A 20,065-nucleotide genomic window follows, 5' to 3' on the forward strand; every position below is an offset into this window, starting at 1 on the left:
GATCCAGGTTTCCTGAGCAGTGTGGTTATTCAGGTGAACGCCCCACCCCAGCAGGGACGCGTCAATCACAATGGTGGCTTTGTGGGTGGGCAGGTTGAAGTCAACACCCACCATGACCTTTTTCGGGTTCAACCATCAAGCGAGGTGAGCAATAACTCAAGTGGTAATGGTCACCCTTGAGTTGACATGGTCCTTGTCTGGTGGACAGATTGTGTGGATCCTAGCTTGTAGGTATCGCAAGTGAAGCCTGGTGAATAGTGTCATGTAAATGTGTGTGGGCATGTGGCCTAACAGTGAAAGGCATATGTGCACCGTAGTCCTTGGTTTGCAGGTAATGCGTGAAACCAGTTTGCTCATTATGTGAAACCTGTCTGCGGGGAGAAATGCTCTCACTGAAACCAAGTCCAGTGTTGCTCCTATAAAGTTTATCGTCCTTGTGGGCAACAAAACGGATCCTTTTCTATTTTTGCAAACACCTAGGGCTACCAGACGTTTTATGAGAAACTCTGTTGCCGACCTGACCTCTGCCAGGTGATGATAATAAATTGCATGAGGAGGGGATGGCCTTGGCCTAAAAGGCTATCTCTAGTGTTTCCTCCTGAGGGCTGGAATGTAAATTCCCAGGGCACAGAGTGTCCTTTAATGAATGCAATTAGACAAACACCTGTCAGGGATGGTCTACATAATACTTAGTCCTGCCCTAAGTGCAGGGGACTGGATTAGGTGACCTCTCGAGATCCCTTCCAGTCCTACGATTCTATGATTCATCTGTTCTCTGACTGAAGAGATTTGATTCATCAAACGGGAAGTCCTAGATTGTGTTCTGGACCTCCCTAGGAAACCCTGATGATTGCAGCCAAGAATTCCTCCTCATGACTAAGCCAGAGGCCAGACTTCTGGCAGCTGTATCCACTACATCCACTATAGCCTGGAGAGCTGATTTTGCCATTAGTTTTCCCCCATTTATGAAGGACTGCAATTGGGCTCTGTCCTCTGTGGGAAGCTTATCTATGAAATTCGCAAGCCTGGAATAGTTATTGAAATCATATTTCACTAACTGAGTTTGGTAGTTAGCAACACGAAATTGCAGGCCTCAGAGGAGAAGACCTTTCTTCCAAGGATGTCCAGTCTCTTAGAGCACTTGTCTGTTGGGGTGGTCCTTTGATAGTGTGACTGAGCTCTTTCTGTAGCTACCTGTACCAGTGAGATGGGGGCAAGGTGGGAGAACAAAAATTCAGCTCCCTTAGTGTGAATGAAATATCTCCTCTTAGCTGTCTTCGGAGTAGGGGCACAGGATGCTGGAGTGAGCCATCCACTCTGGCTGGTTCTAGGCTGGCTTCATTAACTAGGAGGGCCATCTTGTTTGGTCCCTGAGGTTGCAAAATATTCAGAAGTTGGTGTTGAGAATCCTGGGCCTCCTCCAGTGGGATCTGGAGGTTGCTGGCAACTCTTTGCAGTAGCTCCTGGTACTGCCCATTGTAATCCAGCAGAGATAGAGAGGAAAAAGTGACCGCTTCATCCAGCTATGATGGAGAGACACACATCAGAACTGCCAGTACCTGCAGATCTGGGTCAACTTCTTCCTCCTCGTACATTGACAGATCCAGCTGGCAGGCAGGAGAGGAGTAGTACGATTCTTGAGAAGGGCCCAGATGCTTAGAATATGGATCCATGGACCCCAACAAGGCCAGAAGAAGGGGGTCGATCAGTTGTGGGGGGCCTCAAGAAAATCAGTACCAGAGGTGCCTGGGGAGGTCATACCCTGAGGAGCAGTGAGCGTGACACTTAGACTGTCTGTCAGGGCCCGACTGTCCCCAGGGAGATATCGGAGCAGCTAGCACCTCCAACACATCCAAGTCCAAAAACTGCTCCACCGGTAGTGGCTGGGCCATCGGTACTACTATACTATAACCAGAACTACAACTATTAATCTATAACAATACTGTAACAAACTACGAACAAACTGTAGGGTGAACACTAGGGAGAGTGGAGAGCAGCAAAGCCCAGCTCCACAGTTCCAACGACTGTCACGGGCGGTAAGAAGGAACTGAGGGGGGGCTGAGTTGGCTGGGGGTATATATCCAGCGCCATGAAAGCACCACTCCAGGGGGCTCCACAGCCGACCCACTGGGTGTTGCTAGGGTAAAAATTCTCTGACGGCCATGCACGCAGCGCGTGCACACCTAATTGGAATCGATATGAGCAAGCACTCGAAGAAGAACCACACCTACTATGAACTTTAACTAACTAGCAAGCTAAGAAATATAGCAATTTACAAATGTCTTTACAGGTGTTACAAGAGCTGCAGGAGGAGAAGACACAGGGTTCCGACTCAGGCCAGGTGACAGTAAGAAGGAACTGGAGACGTGTTATACCCTTAGTTGGGAGCACGAGGAGATCCAGGGAGCAAGCCAATAGGCACTGCTTGGAAGAATTTCCGGTCTCAGGTGCATTGCGTGCACGCGTACCCATGTGTGGAATACACGTCGGGACCCACACTCCATGAAGAATGAGTGTGTGTATGTGTGGCAGGGGTGGGGAATGACAATCATTTGCAAGCACAAAATTGTCCCTGGGATACCACAGGCGAAAATTAGGCCCAACAGCTACAAAACTACCTACACTTGGTAGCGGGTTCCTGCCCCACCAAGCCCAGGCAACACAAATGATGGGGTAAATGCCGTGCTCCAGGGCAGCATAATTTACTTGTAGAGGGGGTGGAGGGATAGGGCTGTGACAAGAGAATTAGCCTGTCATAAATACAAAGGGAAGGGTAACCACCTTTCTGTAGACAGTGCTATAAAAACCCTCCTGGCCAGAGGTAAAGTCCTGTTACCTGTAAAGGGTTAAGAAGCTCAGGTGACCTGGCTGGCACCTGACTCATAATGACCAATGAGGGGACAAGATACTTTCAAATCTGGAGTGGGAGGGAAAGGCTTTTGTCTGTCTGTGTGATACCTTTGCCAGGAATAGATCAAGGATGCAAGCCTCCAACTCCTGTAAAGTTAGTAAGTAATCTAGCTAGAACATGCGTTAGGTTTTCTTTGTTTTGGCTTGTGAAATTCGCTGTGCTGGAGGGAATGTCTATTCCTGTTTTTGTGTCTTTTTGTAACTTAAGGTTTTGCCTAGAGGGATTCTCTATGTTTTGAATCTGACTGCCTATAAGATTATCTTCCATTCTGATCCTACAGAGTTGTTCTCTTATCTTTTTTTGTTCTTCTAATAAAGTTCTGTTTTTTAAAAATCTGATTGGGTTTTTTGGGTGTTAAAAATCCAAGGCTGGTCTGTGTTTATCTTGTTTATTCTCAAGCCTCCCCAGGAAAGGGGGTGTAAGGGTTTGGGGGGATATTTTGGGGAAATAGGAACTCCAAGTGGTACTTTCCTTGTTCTTTGTCTAAATCACTTGGTGGTGGCAGCATACTGTTCAAAGACAAGGCGAAATTTGTGCCTTGGGAAAGTTTTTAACCTAAGCTGGTAAAAATAAGCTTAGGGGGTCTTTCATGCGGGTCCCCACATCTGTACCCTAGAGTTCAGAGTGGGGAAGGAACCCTGACACAGCCGACAGAAGGTGTAGGATACAACAGCACAAAAGCACCCCACACCAACTGGAGTCACACCATACCCGTATTGGTTGCTGGTCCTGCTGAATCCCATCTCTCCAGTAACACAAAGTCAGAGTCAGGCACATAGAGTCTCACGCGCACACACACACAAAGTCAGGCAGGCAGACACACACACAGGCACAGGCATGCAGTCAGGCACACAGAGTCAGACACAGTCTCACACAGACACACACGCACAGGCACACACACTTCTTTTCCTGTTAAAACAGTGAAATCTGAGGAGCTGCTGTGAAATGTTGCCCATTAAGCCTCCCCTTTGCTACCATCTAAGCCCATCTGCTGTTGCTGCCCTAGCTGGAATTTCAGAAGCCAGAACCCCTCGGGAGGCACTGAAGCTAGCTGCACAGAGCTTTGCACTTGCCAAAGAAAGCTGGAGGGGAGAGGCCCAGCTGTTTGGCTGAGCATGCAGGCCCCGCAGGACATGCTCTGAGAGCAGGACCAGAGGACCAGACTCCATCTGTTCACTCTTTCTTCCAAGCAGGCAAAGCCCTCATTCTTTCTGTTTAATGTTCTCTTCTAGAAACATCTTCTACCACGGACAGTGCAGGCAGGTGCCACAGGGAGCTGGGGCTGGGGCAGCTGGTACTGGCTAGATGTTCCCAAAGGCTATGCTGTGAACCTTCCTGAGGCTCTGCTGCTGGAGAAAAGGCCGACTAGCAAGCGTCTAGAAATATCCTGGCCTGTCAGGGTACTCCAGCTGCCATATTTACCCACTATCACTGCTGGGTAAAGGGCAGTTTACAAGTGTGGGCAGCACGGCAGCAGCCACAGCAGAACCACCTGCAAACACTCAGTTATCCCAGTGAACCACCCAAGCGCAGGACAGGTGAGAGGATTCCCTGGCTGTGCATTTACTGTCTGCATTTCTCTTATCTTGGACAACAGCAACAGGCTGGTCAGTTTCACTTCCCGGTTCCCCTGCACTAGCCCAGTTCTTCCTTTCCTTTTTACAAAGCTCTCTCCAGTCGATCGCAATCTCTGGACGCTGAAAGTCCAGTGGTGCAGCAGGGTTGCCACTAAGGCAGGCTCCCTGCCTGCCCTGGCATCATGACGCTCCCAGAAGCGGCCAGCACACCCCCACAGCCCTGGAGGGATGCGGGGGGAAGAGGGGGCTCTGCGTGCTGCTCCTGCCTGCAAGCACCATCCCTGCAGCTCCCATTGGCTGGGAACGGGGAACTGCAGCCAATGGGAGCTGCGGGGGGCAGTGCCTGCAGAGAGGGGCAGCGGGCGCAGAGCCACGTGCCACCCCCACCAGGGTTGCATTGGCTCCTTCTGGGAGTGGCGTGGGGCTGAGTCAAGCAGGCAAGCACCCCAACTCCCTGCCCCCTCCCAGAGCCAGCACCCCATACCCCCTCCTGCATCCCACACCCCGAACCCCCTGCCCCAGCCCTGACCCTGCTCCCAGAGCCAGTACCCCGTACCCCCTCCTGCCCCCCAAAACTCTGCCCCAGCCCGGAGCCCCCTCCTGCACCCAAACTTTCTCCCAGAGCCTGCACCCACACCCCCTCCTGCACCCCAACCCTCTGCCCCAGGCTCAGTCCGGAGCCCTCTCCCACACTCCGAACCCCTCGGCCCCAGCCCAGAGCCTGCACACCCTCCTGAACCTCAACCCCCTGCCCCAGCCCAGTGAAAGTGATTGGATTTCTGGTTTAAGGCACACACTAAATGATAGAAAAAACCCTGCTGGAGCCAGCTTTTCCACTGCATGACCTGGGGTTAGCGCCTTATCCGCGGAGGGATCAGGGCCAGACAGCAGCTCTGGTGACTCCTGGTAAATGCTCAGCCCCACTGGTGGGGCAACGAGAGCCCCGAGTACTAACGAGGTGAGTGAGGCAGAGAGAGCGGCTCCCATGAGAACGCTGGCCAGGTACTGTCTTGTACACAGAGCAGCCTATCCTTGTTATGGCAACCCCCAACCTCTGCCCACCCACTGCTCCCTGCCTGGCCCATGGCCCAGGAATCGGTGAAGGGATGGGGCCATGGCAGGAGCTGGCATGGGAACTCACAACAGATGGGAAGGGCACACCAGCGATGCCACCTGTGTAGGTTGCCCTGTGTTCCAGCACTCAGCAAGGCGCTGAGGAGGAGTGAGCACCTCTTAGCACTCTGAGGCTTAAGTGAATAAAACAGCCAGGATCCCTGGTGCAAACCACCTGGCCAGCCCCACTATGACATGGCGCCCACCTCTCCTCCCCACAGAACTAGAGGGGCCAAATCCACCTCCAGGGTTGCTGGGTCATGGACAGGGCCCCAGGCTGTGCTAAGACACGTCTTCCTGAGTGCTGGGAGCTGCAGCCAGCCACCGTCCATCATCCGCATGGAAGCGGAGCCAGGAGAACCCAAGTACAGCACCAAGCGACAAATGCAGCTGGGGACCCATGTGCTCCCTCCAGGGCAAGGCTTTCGTGGATGGGCATGACCATAAGAACTGTCAGACAGGGTCAGACCAAGGGTCCATCAAGCACAGTATCCTGTCTTCCGACAGTGGCCAGCGGCAGATGCTTCAGAGGGAATGAACAGAACAGGGCAATTATCAAGTGATCCATTCCCTGTTGTCCACTCCCAGCTTCTGGCAGGCAGAGGCTTAGGGACACTCAGAGCATGGGGTTGCATCCCTGACCATCTTGGCAAGTAGCCATTGACAGACCTGTCCTCCATGAACTTATCTCATTCTTTTTTGAACTCCGTTATAGTTTTGGCCTTCACAACATCCCCTGGCAATGAGTTCCACAAGTTGACGGTGCGCTCTGTGAAGAAGTACTTCCTTATGTTTGTTAAATCTGCTGCCTATTCATTTCACTGGCTGACCCCTGTTTTCTGTGTTATGTGAAGGGGTTAATAAAAATTCCTTATTCACTTTCTCCACGCCAGTCACGATTTCATAGACCTCTCTCATAGCCCCCCTTAGTCGTCTCTTTTCCAAGCTGAACAGTCTCAGTCTTTTTAATCTCTCTTCACATGGAAGCTGTTCCAGACCCCAATCATTTTTGTTGTCCTTCTCTGGACCTTTTCCAATTCCAATATATCTTTTCTGAGATGGGGCCACCAGAACTGCATGCAGTATTCAAGATGTGGGCGTACCACGGATTTATATAGAGCTATTATGATATTTTCTGTCTCCCTTTCCTAATGGTTCCTAACATTCTGTTAGCTTTTTCGCCGTGGCTGCACATTGCATGTGACTGACAGGTGTGGGTGTGACTCCCTGGAGATCAGTGCTGTTCACTCAGCCTCAGGCAGGCACTCCAGCACTGAGAGCGTTCGGGTTTGGTCACTCCCGGTTGGGCCCCACACTCACTGCAGCTTCCTGACGTGCCTCACGGCAGACAGCTGTTCTGAGCCGGGCATGGGGCAGGCAGCGCTGAGCACCACACGCATGCACACCCCCAGCCAGATGCCATTGGCCCAATGGGACTATATGCTGAAGGTGGGGAGGGCTGAGGAGCTGGGGCCATCTCCTGAGGCCCCCTTGCAGCTGGGCTGGCTGCCAACCCTCCCACCAAGTGCTACACTGGGAGGTGCTTACAGCTCCCAAATAGGCCCCTCTTCGCAGGGGAAGTGTGAAGTGCCGCCAGTGCAGCTCCATGCATCCCCCCTTCTCCCCCACGCGCCAGGGGATGGTCAAAGCAGCCTGCTGGTTCCACTGCTGCCAAATAAACCAGCTGGGGCAGTGTCTTACACTGGGCTGCTCTTCCCATGTCTTCCCGCAGGAGAGCACAGACACCCCAGCCACTGCTCTCAACACTGTCACACTGCCCAGCCTGAGGTAGCCAAGCTCGGGCCTCCCAGAGCAGCCAGAATTAAGTCACTCACCTCCCAGCAATCCTTCCTTTGGGTGAGCTACTGGACACTTGGGCTCTGCACTTGCACTGAACCCAGCCCTGGGAGCGCAGCACTGCAGCACACCTGTCCTGCCCGAGGGGGAGGGCTGCAGCTGGGTTTGTTAGCAATGGAGACGTGTGCATATGCGGCCGCCCAGAGGAGCGTGGAGGAGTGTGCGGCCCCCCAGAGGAGCATGTGTGCATGTGGAGGAGCGCGCATGTCCATGCATGAGCATGGCTGCCCATTTTTAGGCTCTACCTTTTCGTTCTTTGCATCCGTGTCCAGCTCTGCTATCTTAGCCCACTTCTGCCAGAAGTTGGGGTCATCCAAGGAAATGTCGGTTCTGTTCCCTGAAGCGACAAAGCTGGCCTGGGGGTGAAGGAAGAGCCAGTTAACAGTCTGCACTGCATCCTCAGCAACAGCAAGAGAGGCTGTGTGCTCCCACCTGCACCCTGTCTGTACGGAGAAGGGATCACTACCAGCGACCTCTTCATTTGCTAAGGGGGTCCAGGAGCCAGGGTTGTTTCAAGCCCCCTGGAAATTCAGCCCTGGCAACGTATAAGAGGTGGGACAGCCCCACCCTGTCCAGCAGCGCCCAGATTGCCAGCCTTGGGAGCACAGTGCAGTACCGCTTTCATGGGCTCCCTCCTCTACAGCAGGTGGTTAGAGCTGAGCTCTGATGGCACTGACGTACGGCGCGCTGCACTCCCCCTGGCCAGCGAAGGGAGCACACAGCAGAGCCAGCCATTACCCCCTGTGCTTCAGGGCAACACCCCCCCAGAGTCAGGTCCTATGCAGCAGGAGGAAGGAGACAGAATTAGGCCACTGGGGTCCAAGAATGGATATTGAGCTGGTGTCTCTGCTCCATAGGCACAGGGAGGGCAGCACTGCAAGAATAATGGCCCTGCATCTCCAGACTGCTTGCAGCCCCGGCTATCAAGCATGAGTGCACTGCTGCTCTGGCAGCAGGGGTTCCATGGGGCGGACAGATCCACAGACGCTGCGCACATGGCAGCAGGGGTTCCATGGGGCAGACAGATCCACAGACGCTGCGCACATGGCAGCAGGGGTTCCATGGCGCAGACAGACCCACAGACGCTGCGCACATGGCAGCAGGGGTTCCATGGGGCGGACAGACCCATACGTGTTGTGTACATGGCAGCAGGGATTCCATGGGGCGGGGGCTGGACAGACTTTGGATAAATGTGCTCAGGCCCCCAGGACAAGGCCAACCCTGCAAATTCCCCTGGGATTTGTGAGAGAAGCTTGGCTCTTTCCTTCTCACACTTCCTCCCCACAACAGAGGGCGCAGGCCTGGCTCAGCCCTGAGGGATCCAGGACAATAGATTTAGCCGGGGCAGGAGAGAACACACAGCCGGCCCTGCCACTGGGATGCATCTGGCAATCACTAGAAGGAGCAGACTCCAGCTCTCTCCCTAGGGCCATGGGAACAGGTTCTGGACCAGGCAAGGTCTCTGTGCAGCCAACCAGTATCTCTGGGGCCTTCATGACAGCCCTTTGTGCAGCTGTGGGGCAACGCAGACAATGACGCACATTGTTGAGGAATGCCTGCTGATTATGTTCAGCGGTGGCCTAAAAGAACTGCATCATGCCACTGAAGATGCCATCGCATGGCTAGATGACTATGCACATGCTAAATAAATAAACTGATGCGCGAGTGAGCAAATCTGCAGAGTACAAGGGATCTCCTCAGAACAGAGCAACATCTCCTGGAGGTTCCTGAGGCACGGGAAGGATCTCTTCCAGAGCTGAGAACAGAACCCCCATCTCACTCTAACCACTAGAACACTCCCCCGCACAGCATGGATCGTGCAGACACCATGAGAAATGTAAGAGCCTGGGAAAGGCTCCAGAGGAGACATCCATCCTGGGTGAACTGGACAGAAGCCAAGCTGAGCTGCTCACACAGCCACCCCTCGCTGCCAAAGGCTGGCCATGACATTCCCTCCTATTCCCGGCGCCCTCCTGTGCTGCCCTGCTTTCTGTACCACCTGGACTCAGCTCCTGACCTCAGCGGGGTGGGACCCAGGCTGCACTGACACACACAGGGATGCTCAGAAAGCAACAGGCCAAGCCAAGACCAGGGAAACGAAGTCTGTGTCCCATCTGCCCAGTGCACCCCACCCTTGCCCTGCCAAAGAAGGTAGGCAGCTCCCCAGGCAGTGTGCACGGCACCTTGGCAAAGGTGGAACCCTTCCCTTCCGACTGGATAGTGATCGTTTGGGTTCTGCGCTGCAGGATCTGATCAATATCTTCCTCGCAGAACTTGGAGCCTTCATCTTCCTCGTCCATTAAAGCCCCGTATGCTCCTTTCCGTAGCAAGTCTTCGACCTCCATCTTTGAGAGCTGCTGCACCTGCAGAAGATACAGGATGTCAGCACTGTGCCAGCCGCCCCAGAGCCGGGGTTAGGCTGGGAGTGCAGGCATGGGGGACGGAGGCTCCCTCCCCGAGCCAGCCCTTGAAGGAAGGGGCATCTAACAGTCCCAGAGCCATGGTGCTAACTGGAACTGCAGCGCCCATCCCTGCAGCGCCCATCCCTGCAGATGGTGCCTATGGAACTGCGAGAGCCTGCAATGACTGTGCTAGTCTGCAGCTGAATGCCCCCAGACACAGCCCGCTCCTGACCCGAGAGTGGACAGGGAGGAATCTGGGTGAGATCAAACAAATACACAGAGGGAAAGTGAGGCAAAAGGCTGGGTAAACCACAGCCCCTCTGCCTGGCTGCCCCCTGGAACTCCTGTTAATGCAGCTGCCCTTCCCGGCAGGGGACCTGCCCACACACTCCGAGCAGGGCTCTGCAGCTTCCTCTGGGCTAGGAATGATCCAGTCAAGCTACAAGACTTCACCTTCTCCACACTGGTACCTGGCCCTTCTCCTACCCCCACCCCCAGACACTTCCCTGGGAATCAGGGCTGTCACATGGGTGTGATGGGTCTTAAATAAAATAGCTTAATGATGCCATGGGGCAACTGGCCACCCCTGCTGGTCAGAGTGCTAGGAAAGTTCGGAGTCCGAAATGGGAGAGCCCTACAGGCCCCGGCCCCCAAGACCCAGGCCCAGCTCTGTTACTGGAAGCTGTTAGTGTGCTTTCACACTTCCTGCTAAGCTGTCATCACCTCGTCTCGCTGGCAGCGCCGCCTGGGCACAGCAAGCACCGCCACATGCCCTCTGCTCTCTCGCAGGCAGTTCCCATACATGGTGGTTAGTTTTGATAGTAGGGGACAAGGCACCTTTGGGTACACTCAGCTCCATCAAAGTGGGATCTCAGCGCCCCCGAGATCCTGGGGTAGGCTCAAAACTCAGTCCTTAACAGACATTGATCCATCCAGAGCCACAATAAACCTAGCAGGGTGGAATGGCTAGACAAGCAAGCATGTAATGGGGAACAACTGTGGAGGCTCTAGAGCTGGGATAGCAGGGGGCTGCAGGTCAGGCCTGAGGGGCATTGGCAGTGCTGGGGGGCTGGGCTGGATGCTGCAGGACAGGACTGATGTCCATGGCAGAGGTACCTGAAATCTGTTCTGTCAGGGACATGGATCCTCCTCAGGGTCTGCATGAAGCCTTGGCTCCACACACTCACCCGTGCTGTGCGGGCAAGCAAGTGGGATCTGTCCTGCGCTATGGGCCACAGGCCTACTCTGGAGGCTCAGTCCTGCACCCCTCTGCGCAGCCAAGGGCACTGGGGGCACACACAGGGACAGCCACTCGGGGGAACGCTGCAAGGAGCCTTCCCATGACGGACAGACAGGCAGCCTACCCCGTTGGTGCTGCCCTTGCGGTTGATGTCCTGCAGCACGGCCTTGTCCAGGCCCAGCTTGAGGCTGGCCTTGTCGAACATCTCGCGCTCGTAGGAGTTCCTGGTGATGAGGCGATAGACCTTCACGGCCTTGCTCTGCCCGATCCGGTGGCAGCGCGCCTGCGCCTGGGACAGCAAAGGTCACAGTGTCAAATACAGCATGCGGGCAGCATAGGCATGGCTCTGCCTGCAGCAACCACTACAGGAGCCCTAGGGCACAATGGGCTGAGCCCAGCCTCACCCCTGCCCGGAGCACAACGGGCAGAGCCCTGCCTCCGCCTCAACAAGGTGTCCTAGCGCTGACCTGAAGGACCCACCCCTAAGGAGCCGCCTTGGCCAGTCAAGGGGCAGTGAGCGCCATGTGGATGTGATGCAGAGGCCTGTGCTGGACTCAGCGCCCCCTGCACCTGAGCTGCCCTCATCTGGGGATTCCATTCACGGCAGTGCCGGCCACGCTGAAGCCAGGAAGCTCTCAGCGACCAACTCCGCATCCCCCCACCCCGGGCCGTGCTGGAGCAGGCACCCGAGGGGAGGGAAGGTTCTCCCTGCTCCTGACCCCCCAGCACAGCTGCTCCTTACTGTGCGGCACTTCCAGCACCACTCTGCTCTGACTGCCTGGGCTGGCCTTCTTTAACTGGCCCTAGCAGTGGGTGGTATCTTGTCCCGTGGTCCCATTGGCTGTCCCCAGCGATGGGCGGGGCCTTGTCCCATGGTTCCATTGGCTGGCACACAACTCCTCTGCTCTAATCAGCACTATTATTCATGCAAACCCCCCCACCCCTCCCGCCCCACCAACCCCATCACGGCCCTGCTCTGCAATACCTGGAGGTCGTTCTGTGGGTTCCAGTCTGAATCGAAGATGATGCAGGTGTCGGCAGCTGTGAGGTTAATGCCCAGGCCTCCCGCCCTGGTGCACAAGAGGAAGACGAAGCGGTCTGAGTCCGGTTTGCAGAAGCGATCGATGGCAGCCTGGCGAAGGTTCCCGCGCACCCGCCCATCGATGCGCTCATAGGTGTATCTGTTCAGACAGGGAACGGGGGACACGGCCAGGTCACCATACAGCCTGCACCATGCGGAGTAGGGCATCTCATCTCCACAGACCCAGCTCCTGGAGCTACAGGATGCCAGCCACCAGACTCAGAGCTGCTCTGGCAGCTCCAGGACACCCATTCCATGCAGGCACAAGGACCCCGGCTCTCCTGCTCCTGGGGCCAAGGGCATCCAACCCCATGTGGCACAGGGGCCTACGGGCTGTGCAACACCTGAGGGCAGGAAGCGCTGCCATTCTGTAGCAGAGGCAGGGCCAGGGGCGGCTCCGTCAGAAACCTGTGTAGGGGCCTGCGCTGCTCAGAGCTCTATGCCTGCATTCACAGGAGGCCAGCAGGAGCCCACACTGCAACAGAGGGGGCCATGACCTGGCCAGCAGACCGTGTGGGCAGCGTTCTGCAGGGTTCCCTCCCACCGAGGCTTCCACACAGGAAGGCAGTGCAGCCTGCACCTGCTAGCTCCGGCCCCAGTACACAGTGGGCGATTGTGGGCTGAGGACACTCTGCTCTGCTGGTCATGAAGGATGCGGCCTCCTGATAGGCATCCTGTGAGTTAAGCAGCCCGCACAGCCTGGGCTCCCTGGAGCCAGCCAGCGCCAGCTGTTGATTCCCCACCAGGAACCAGACTTCTCCTCTCTGTGGCGGCAGGGCCACTGAACAGCATGTCAGCTCAGCACTCAGTCACGAGGCTCCCATGGGCCCTGGGGAAGGAGCGATAGGCACAGGGGAGCCTTAGCCCACAGGGTCCTGTCTCCACCCGGACACTCCCAAGACGGGCCAACAGACAGCCCAGGGTGTGCCTAGGGAACGATGCTCTAAGATCTCTGGGCGAGCCAGCACTGAGGGGGGCTCTCCGGACAAGACGCTGCACAGTAGGAACAGGCCTCCACACTCACCACTGGGGCAGATGGTAGTGAGGCTCCCTGGGAATATTGGATAGGTGGGGCCAGATCCACTCTCATCCCCACCCCCCCACGCTGATGGCACAGAGCCATGTGACGCTGCCCCAAGAGGCAGACATATTCCCGCCGGGTAAGAACAGAACGAAAGAATCACCCCCTTTGTGGCTATGGTACAGCAGGCACAGGCAGGGTCCGGAGGCTGCTCTGTGCTGGGGGAAGCACACAGGGGTGTGCAGGGGCCTTTCTCCACAGCCTGCACTGAACACAGCTCGCCTACCTCCCGGCTTGGGACCATCACTCATTGCAAACTGACCTCAGAGCTCACTGGCAGTGGGCATGACAGAGAATGGCACAGGGTGGGTAAGCCCCACTGATGTAAGGATCCAGGAACTAGAGCCCAGGTCTGCAGAGCCTGAGATGGCTGACGTTCCCACAGTCCACTGGGAGGCCATGCAGATCCCTAGCCATGGGGCAGTGTGGGGAGCAGGCGTCGCAGAGACCAAGAGTGACAGCCCTCTGACTGGCCAAGTGTCCTACTGAACCCTGGACGGTGCCCCAGGAAGTTGTCTAGGCACAACACGGACTTTGGGCCTGCTGCAACTCCAGAACTCACCTTGTCCTGGCCTCTGACCCTGGTTCCTGCCTCCAGCCTGGTACTACCGCTGATCTCTGATCTCCCACGCCGGCCTGACTTTGACCCTGACTCTTGCTAATTGAACTCAGCTCTAGCTCACTGACTGCCATCCCTGATGTGTGGACCCCAGCCCAGCTGTGACCGCTAGGTTCCTTACAGTGGACAAGGCAGGGTGTGAGCACAGTGGGTGAAGGGTGTGGGCAAGGCAGGTGAGAGTGAGGGGCAGGGCAGAGAGGCTGGATGGGCTGATCCATGTAAATAACTGAGCAGCATCTCTAAGCCATTTTCCTGCCACTTCCTCTGGCCACTTCTCATCTCCCAGCCACAGCCCAGTGTGAAAGTAACTGGAGGGAATATGGCCGTGACAGATGCGACGGGGGGCTGGAGATGGGCAGAGAAAAGGGCCAGGAGCAAGGGTCTATGCAGCTACCAGGACCCCCAGGATCTCCCCAAGAGCACCTGGGAATGGCCCTGACACTCGGGCATCACCTCAATCTACCACCACCCTCAGCAGTCTCCCACGTGGCTCTTGCCTGGCGCTCTCCACCCTAGCCAAGGGGGAGCTGGGCGAGACTGAGTGATGACTCAGCGGTGCTGGGCGCACACCAGAGCCCAGTGACCCCTGCCCTGCACACCTGGCCGGGCTAAGCCCCTGCAGACTTAGCACAGAGGGGGAGACCCAGCTGGCTGGGCTGCAGCGAGGGGCCAAGGGTCTGGGGTGGGCAAGTAGAGAATGGAGTGAGGAAGAGGAGGCTGCTGAGGACCAAGTGAGCAGCGTGTGCTGAAGGAGGAAAGCTGCGATGAGCTGGCTGCAGCTAGCTGGGCCCCCCCCAGGCGGCGATGCTGCTTCGAGAGCAGGGCGTCGCCACGCTCCCCTGCACTGCACACCAGGGCACAGCCCGAGTTTCTTGCCCAGCCTGTTCTGTGTGGGCAGGGAGGGTCGAGAGGGCATGTGCCCAAGGACTGGAACACACAGCAGGGCGGAAGGAGTGGAGAGTGCCAGGCAGCGCTGTACTGACCGCCTCTGGATGAGATAGTCCTCCAGAATGTCCAGGCAGCGCACCATCTGGGAGAAGATCAGCACCTTGTGCCCACCGGCGATCAGCTTGGGCAGCAGCTTGTCAATCAGCACCAGCTTGCCAGCCGCCTGGATCATGGCCTGCAGCTGAAAGTCCAGCGCCTCTGGGCTGTGCGACTTACGGAAGTCTTCCAGGATTTTCTCCTCCGCCCCTACAAAGCAGGAGGGGAAATCAGCCCTGGCTAGAGCCGTGGCCCACCTGCGCTGCCCGAGCACAGCCGTCCTTGCTGCCTGGGCACAGCTGCCCTAGCCCTGCTCTCCACTGTCACACACCACGGGGTAGCAGGCCCCAGCTGCTGCCAGAGCCAGGCCCGACACCCGAGCCAGCTGGTCTAGCAAGCTGGTAAGTGGCCAGAACTACGGAGAGTAACGACTACACCTCACTCATTGCCCCGGGGTGGGAGCTGCTGAAAAGCACCCGCCGTGGGCGGAGCCCCTCACCACCATGAGGCGGGGCAGCTGCAGCACTGGCGCAGCTCATGGTGCTGAGGAGGTTGGGCACATTGGCGTGTCCTGCCCCTGGTGCCCCATGCCCTACGCTCACCGTTGATGAGATAGGGGTGGTTGCAGCACTTGCGCAGCTCCATCATGGTGTTGATGAGGTTGGGCATGTTGTGCTGGTTGGCGCCCTTGGACAGGAAGGAGAAGTTCTTCTCTAGGATGGCCCGGTAGTATTTCTTCTGGATGTTGGTCAGCTCCACCTCGATGATGGTCTCCTGCTTGGGCGCCAGGTTCTTCTCCACATCATCCTTCAGCCGCCGCAGCATCATGGGCTTCAGGATTGACTGTAACTTCTTCACCTGCCCAGGACAAGCGCAGACGCACTGTCCCCCCCGCCGCGTGCATGGCAGGCAGTGAAGACAAGTGCAGAGCCCTCTTGGGGCAGCCACCATGCACGTGAGGTCTCTGTGCTAATCTCCTCCCAGGGACACCAAGGCAAGCCTGTTCTGCTGACACCGAGAGAAGACTTCTCCAGCTGCCAGCCCTGCAAACTGCGCTGGGGTCTGAGAGCCGGGCTGGGCTGGGCTGGGCTTGGTTACACCCGTGCAGCCCCACTACTTTCACCCGGGCAGGTGTGTGACTACCTGGCCATGCACCCGGAGCTCATAAACACTTCTGCCAGTGAGCCTGGCTTCCTCCCCAGAGCACAGCTCATTCCCAGGAGCAGGCAGGCCAGGGAGCAGGGGGTCTGAGAGATGCCTGCTGAGCAGAGGCCCTTGTGAACCCTCACTGCACAGTTCATTGCCTCCCTCTGAGCACCCAGTTTATACCCAGCTCCTGCCTAAAGTGAGCCTGCCCCATATGCCCCAGTGCGATTCCTGCCCTTGTGGGCACAAAACGTGTTGCTGTCACAATGCAGACAGCTGCTCTGAACTGGGCCTGTTGTGAGCAGAAGGGAGGTCCAGGGCTCCAGTCCCACTGGGATGCTGCTTGCTTTATGGCTCCATGAGCCCAAACCCGCTGCACAGTGAGGAGGGGCAGACTCTGCAAGTTCCACCCAGGCTCTCAAACAGCAGCAGTAGAGGCCTCCAGATGGACCCAACACCAGGGATTCCGGAGGGGGTGTGCAGAACCGGCTGACTGAGCATGGCAAGAACCTACCCCAAAGGGCACAGCTCTTCCAGAGCAGAGCCACTGACACCTGGATTTAACTGCCCCCTTTGCGTCTTTACATTTGGGAATGGAGAGCAGCAGGAAGGACGTGTGCACAAGGGTGATGTGCATGCATGCAGAGATTGTGCGCTGTATGCGTAGGGTCCGTGCAAGTGAGCATGCAGGGTGTATACTGGATGCAGAGGGATGTGCTGAGCAAGCATGGGGTGTGAGAGTGCTGAACATGCAGAGGGGGGTGTGAGTGTGCACAGAGCATACAGGAGATGTGTAGAGAGTACAGGGGAGGTCGGGGGTGCTGTGTGCATTAGGGTGTGTGCTGTGCATGTGCATGCAGGGGTCGTGGTGAGCGTGCGGGGGCATGCTATGTGTGAATAGGGACCGTGGGGTGCATGTGGGAGACTGGGGGGCTGTGCGTCCAGGGCATGCAGAGCATGCGGGGGGGTGCTGGGCATGTGGGGGGGTACTGGGCGTGCAGGGGCTGAAGATATGCTGGGCATGCAGGGCCACGGAGGGGGGCAGGGGCCTGGGCGTGCAGGGGGGCGCTGGGCGTACGGGCGACTGTAGATCTGCTGGGTGTCTGCGGGGTGGGTGCTGGGCATACGGGGGACTGTAGATATGCTGGACGCGTGGGGGCTGTCAAGGGGCTGGCCAAGCAGGGGCTGTGGTGCATGTAGGGGCTGGGGAATGCTGAGCACACAAGGGTTGCGGGGGGCTGAGCACACAGGGGCTGAGCATGCAGAGGCTCTGGATGTGCGGGACATGTGAGGAGTGGCAGGGGATGTGCTGGGTATGCGGGTGCCATGGATGCTGGGTGTGCGGGAGCTGGGGATGCTGGGTGTGTGGGAGCTGGGGGGTGCTGGGCACGCGGGGGCTGGGGAATGGCAGGGGATGTGCTGGGTACGCAGGTGCCGTGGATGCTGGGTGTACAGGGGCTGGGGATGCTGGGGGCGCTCTCAGGCAGGATCTTCGCTTGCAGCAAGGAGGAGCCCTATTGCCTTCGCTGGGATTAAAGTTAAGCACGTGTTTAACTGTGTTTCTGGATTGGGGCCCAGGTGTGCTGGGCCCCGCCTTCACAGCTCCTGGGCCCCACCCCCACAGCCCTGGGCCCTGCCCCCTGAGCCTCGCTCCCACAGTCCCTGAGCCTCGCCCCGGGGCCCAGCCAGCTCCTAAGCCTCACTCCCATGACCCTGCCCCTGCAACTCTGAGCCCAACCCCTGGGCCCTTCCAGCCCCTGAGCCTCACCCCTGGGCCCTGCTGGTACCTGCTCCTCTGTCTTCAGGTCCCCAAACTCCTCGAGGAACGCCGTCTCTGAGGGGAACTGCTGGGGCTCCAGGAAGTTCAGCAGGCTGAAGAGCTCCTCCACTGAGTTCTGCAGGGGTGTCCCAGTCAGCAGCACCTTGTGTTCCTGAGCAGAGCAGGGTCAGGGCTTCAGCGTCAGGGGGCGGAGCTCATGCAGCCAGATTCAGAGCAACGGGTTCAAAGGGGCTGGCAGGCTCGTCCCAGGGACACTCACTTGCCCTAGCCATGACTTCACTCCTGGGGCAGGAGACCAGGGCAGCGATGCAGCAGACTGCAAACCCCAAGGGTCTGAAGGGCCATCGCTGGCCCAGGGCACTGGTACCGATCTGCTCCAGGTCAGCAGGCCCCCATGCCATTCCTGGTCAGGACACAATGGCCATGCACTGGAAAGTCTCTGTCCAGCCCTGACTACTCCCTGTGTCACAGGATCAGCAGGGATGCCAAGGCCAGAGTGGTGCCAGGGCAGGGCTGAGGTAGCTCAGCAGCAGCACCGCGTTGGAAGCTCGCTCTGCCCATGCTCTCTGGGGAGGAGTTCTCCTCAGTGCCACTGGGCCAGGCCCTGTGCCCCCACAAGAAGGGCCATGGTCCAGCAGTGAGATCAGTGGACCGGGAGGCAGAACTCCAGGATTCTATTCCCAGCTCCACTGCTGGCAAGTCTCGGCACTGCTCTGGGCCCGTGTTGCCCCCGGCATAAAAGGGGGCTTACAGTAGCGACCTGCTGGAGGGCCCCATGTCTCTACAGTGGCTGGGTGGGGCAGTCACTGCCTGTACTTGTTCCTGTAACAGGAGGCACTGGCCAAGCAGGGGCCTGGAGCTGAGCGAGCCCAATGGGGCCAGCTCCTCCGGAGGGAAATGGCGCCCCTGACTTTGGGTGGGCAATGGACAGCCAAGTACACCCAGCTTCAGGAGCCAGCGTGAGCTCAGGGCGAGCTCGTGCTGCTCCCCGGGTGCTGCATTGAACACTCACATTTATGCCCAGGTTGCTCTGCACGCAGAGAGCAGCTTCAAGAGCTGCCGGCTGAGAGAATGAATGAAAGTCGGGGGTGCTGGGAGGCTGCAGCTTTCCAAGGGCATCGTGCAAAGAGCAGAGGGCGAGGAGCAAGTGAGCACGACGGGAGCAGGGCCAGTATGAAAGGCAGAGGCTTGCAGTAGCATCCGATTAGCCTTGTACTGCCCACACCCGCAGGGCTGCTGTGTGGGCAACCCCCCCCCCCCCCAACATGGGGCACCAGAGAGTCAGACACGGACCCTTTTATGGCCCAGCACAAGCCCCATGACGAGTGCCATTCTGCAGTGCAGCAGAGCCTGCTAGCCTGAGCACACCAGCGTGTTGGTGCCCCTGGAGAGGGGACCATGTTTGCCCAATACACATCCGGCCCTGGCAATAGTCGGCACTGATCTGCCTCTCAGCCTTCACCCCTCTGTGTCATCCCAGCACTGACAGCTTTGTGAGCTCACTGAATACCAAGAAAAGAGCTTGTTTCTAGAGCACCTTTCATCCCAGAGCCCTTTACTTACCATTGCTAATACACAGTCTTTGTGCCACCCATCACTGGAAAGCAGCTGACTCTAGAGTAGAACGCAGCAGCTGTGCAAAACACAGTACCACTGCAGGACAGATGGGGCAGGGAGTGCTGGAGAATAGCAGCTCCCTCTGAGAGGGCAGGGGATGTAATTAGCCACAGTGGTCTGGCCAGGAACTGAGGTCAATGTCCATGCTCTAGTGAACTGGGCCACAAGATTTGTAATGAGCACAAGTGGTCAGATCCCCTCTGCTAATGCCCTTCCGGCAGCACCTCAAGCTGGGTCAGCAGCATCTGACACTGCCCTGGAGGGCCCCAGCTGAGTACCAACCAGGCCCCACAGCCTGAACTGGGGAAATCACAGCCCAGGGTTCAAAGGCTGAGGGTATCTTCCCAAGGACAGCCGTGCCAGTTGATGGGGAGGGCTCGTTCCCCTTCACAGCCAAGCCCTGGTTGTGCTGGAACAGTACCAAGATGTGGCTGAGTCCAGCCCGCTCTGCGCTCCCGTGAGTTCTCACCAGAGCCATAAGCTTCAGCCCCTCCAGCAGCTTGCAGTTCCTGTTCTTCAGCCGATGGGCCTCGTCGATGACCACGCAGCGCCACTGTATCTTCTTCAGCTCGGGGCAGTCGGCGAGGATCATCTCGAAGGTGGTGATCACCACATGGAATTTGAAGATCCCTGGAAGAGGGTTACCCTGAGGAGACA

At 57.4% G+C, this 20,065-nt stretch overlaps 1 protein-coding gene across 10 annotated transcripts in view; it reads right to left on the reverse strand.

Moving 5' to 3' along the window:
- CHD6 (chromodomain helicase DNA binding protein 6) overlaps window positions 1-20,065 on the reverse strand; it is a 178,460-nt gene that overhangs the window by 47,605 nt on the left and 110,790 nt on the right. For all 10 annotated transcript variants that reach the window (XM_043527369.1, XM_037915471.2, XM_037915475.2 and 7 more), the window contains 8 exons: window positions 19,878-20,054; window positions 17,799-17,942; window positions 15,468-15,723; window positions 14,865-15,075; window positions 12,086-12,281; window positions 11,225-11,389; window positions 9,642-9,821; window positions 7,704-7,814 (listed from right to left, as the gene is read on the reverse strand). In XM_043527369.1, the coding sequence (XP_043383304.1) occupies window positions 7,704-7,814; window positions 9,642-9,821; window positions 11,225-11,389; window positions 12,086-12,281; window positions 14,865-15,075; window positions 15,468-15,723; window positions 17,799-17,942; window positions 19,878-20,054 (1,440 nt within the window). The remainder of the gene's footprint in view (window positions 1-7,703; window positions 7,815-9,641; window positions 9,822-11,224; window positions 11,390-12,085; window positions 12,282-14,864; window positions 15,076-15,467; window positions 15,724-17,798; window positions 17,943-19,877; window positions 20,055-20,065) is intronic.

This window comes from Chelonia mydas, chromosome 13 (assembly GCF_015237465.2).
Source record: "Chelonia mydas isolate rCheMyd1 chromosome 13, rCheMyd1.pri.v2, whole genome shotgun sequence".
In the NCBI taxonomy this organism is placed as follows: Eukaryota; Metazoa; Chordata; order Testudines; family Cheloniidae; genus Chelonia; species Chelonia mydas.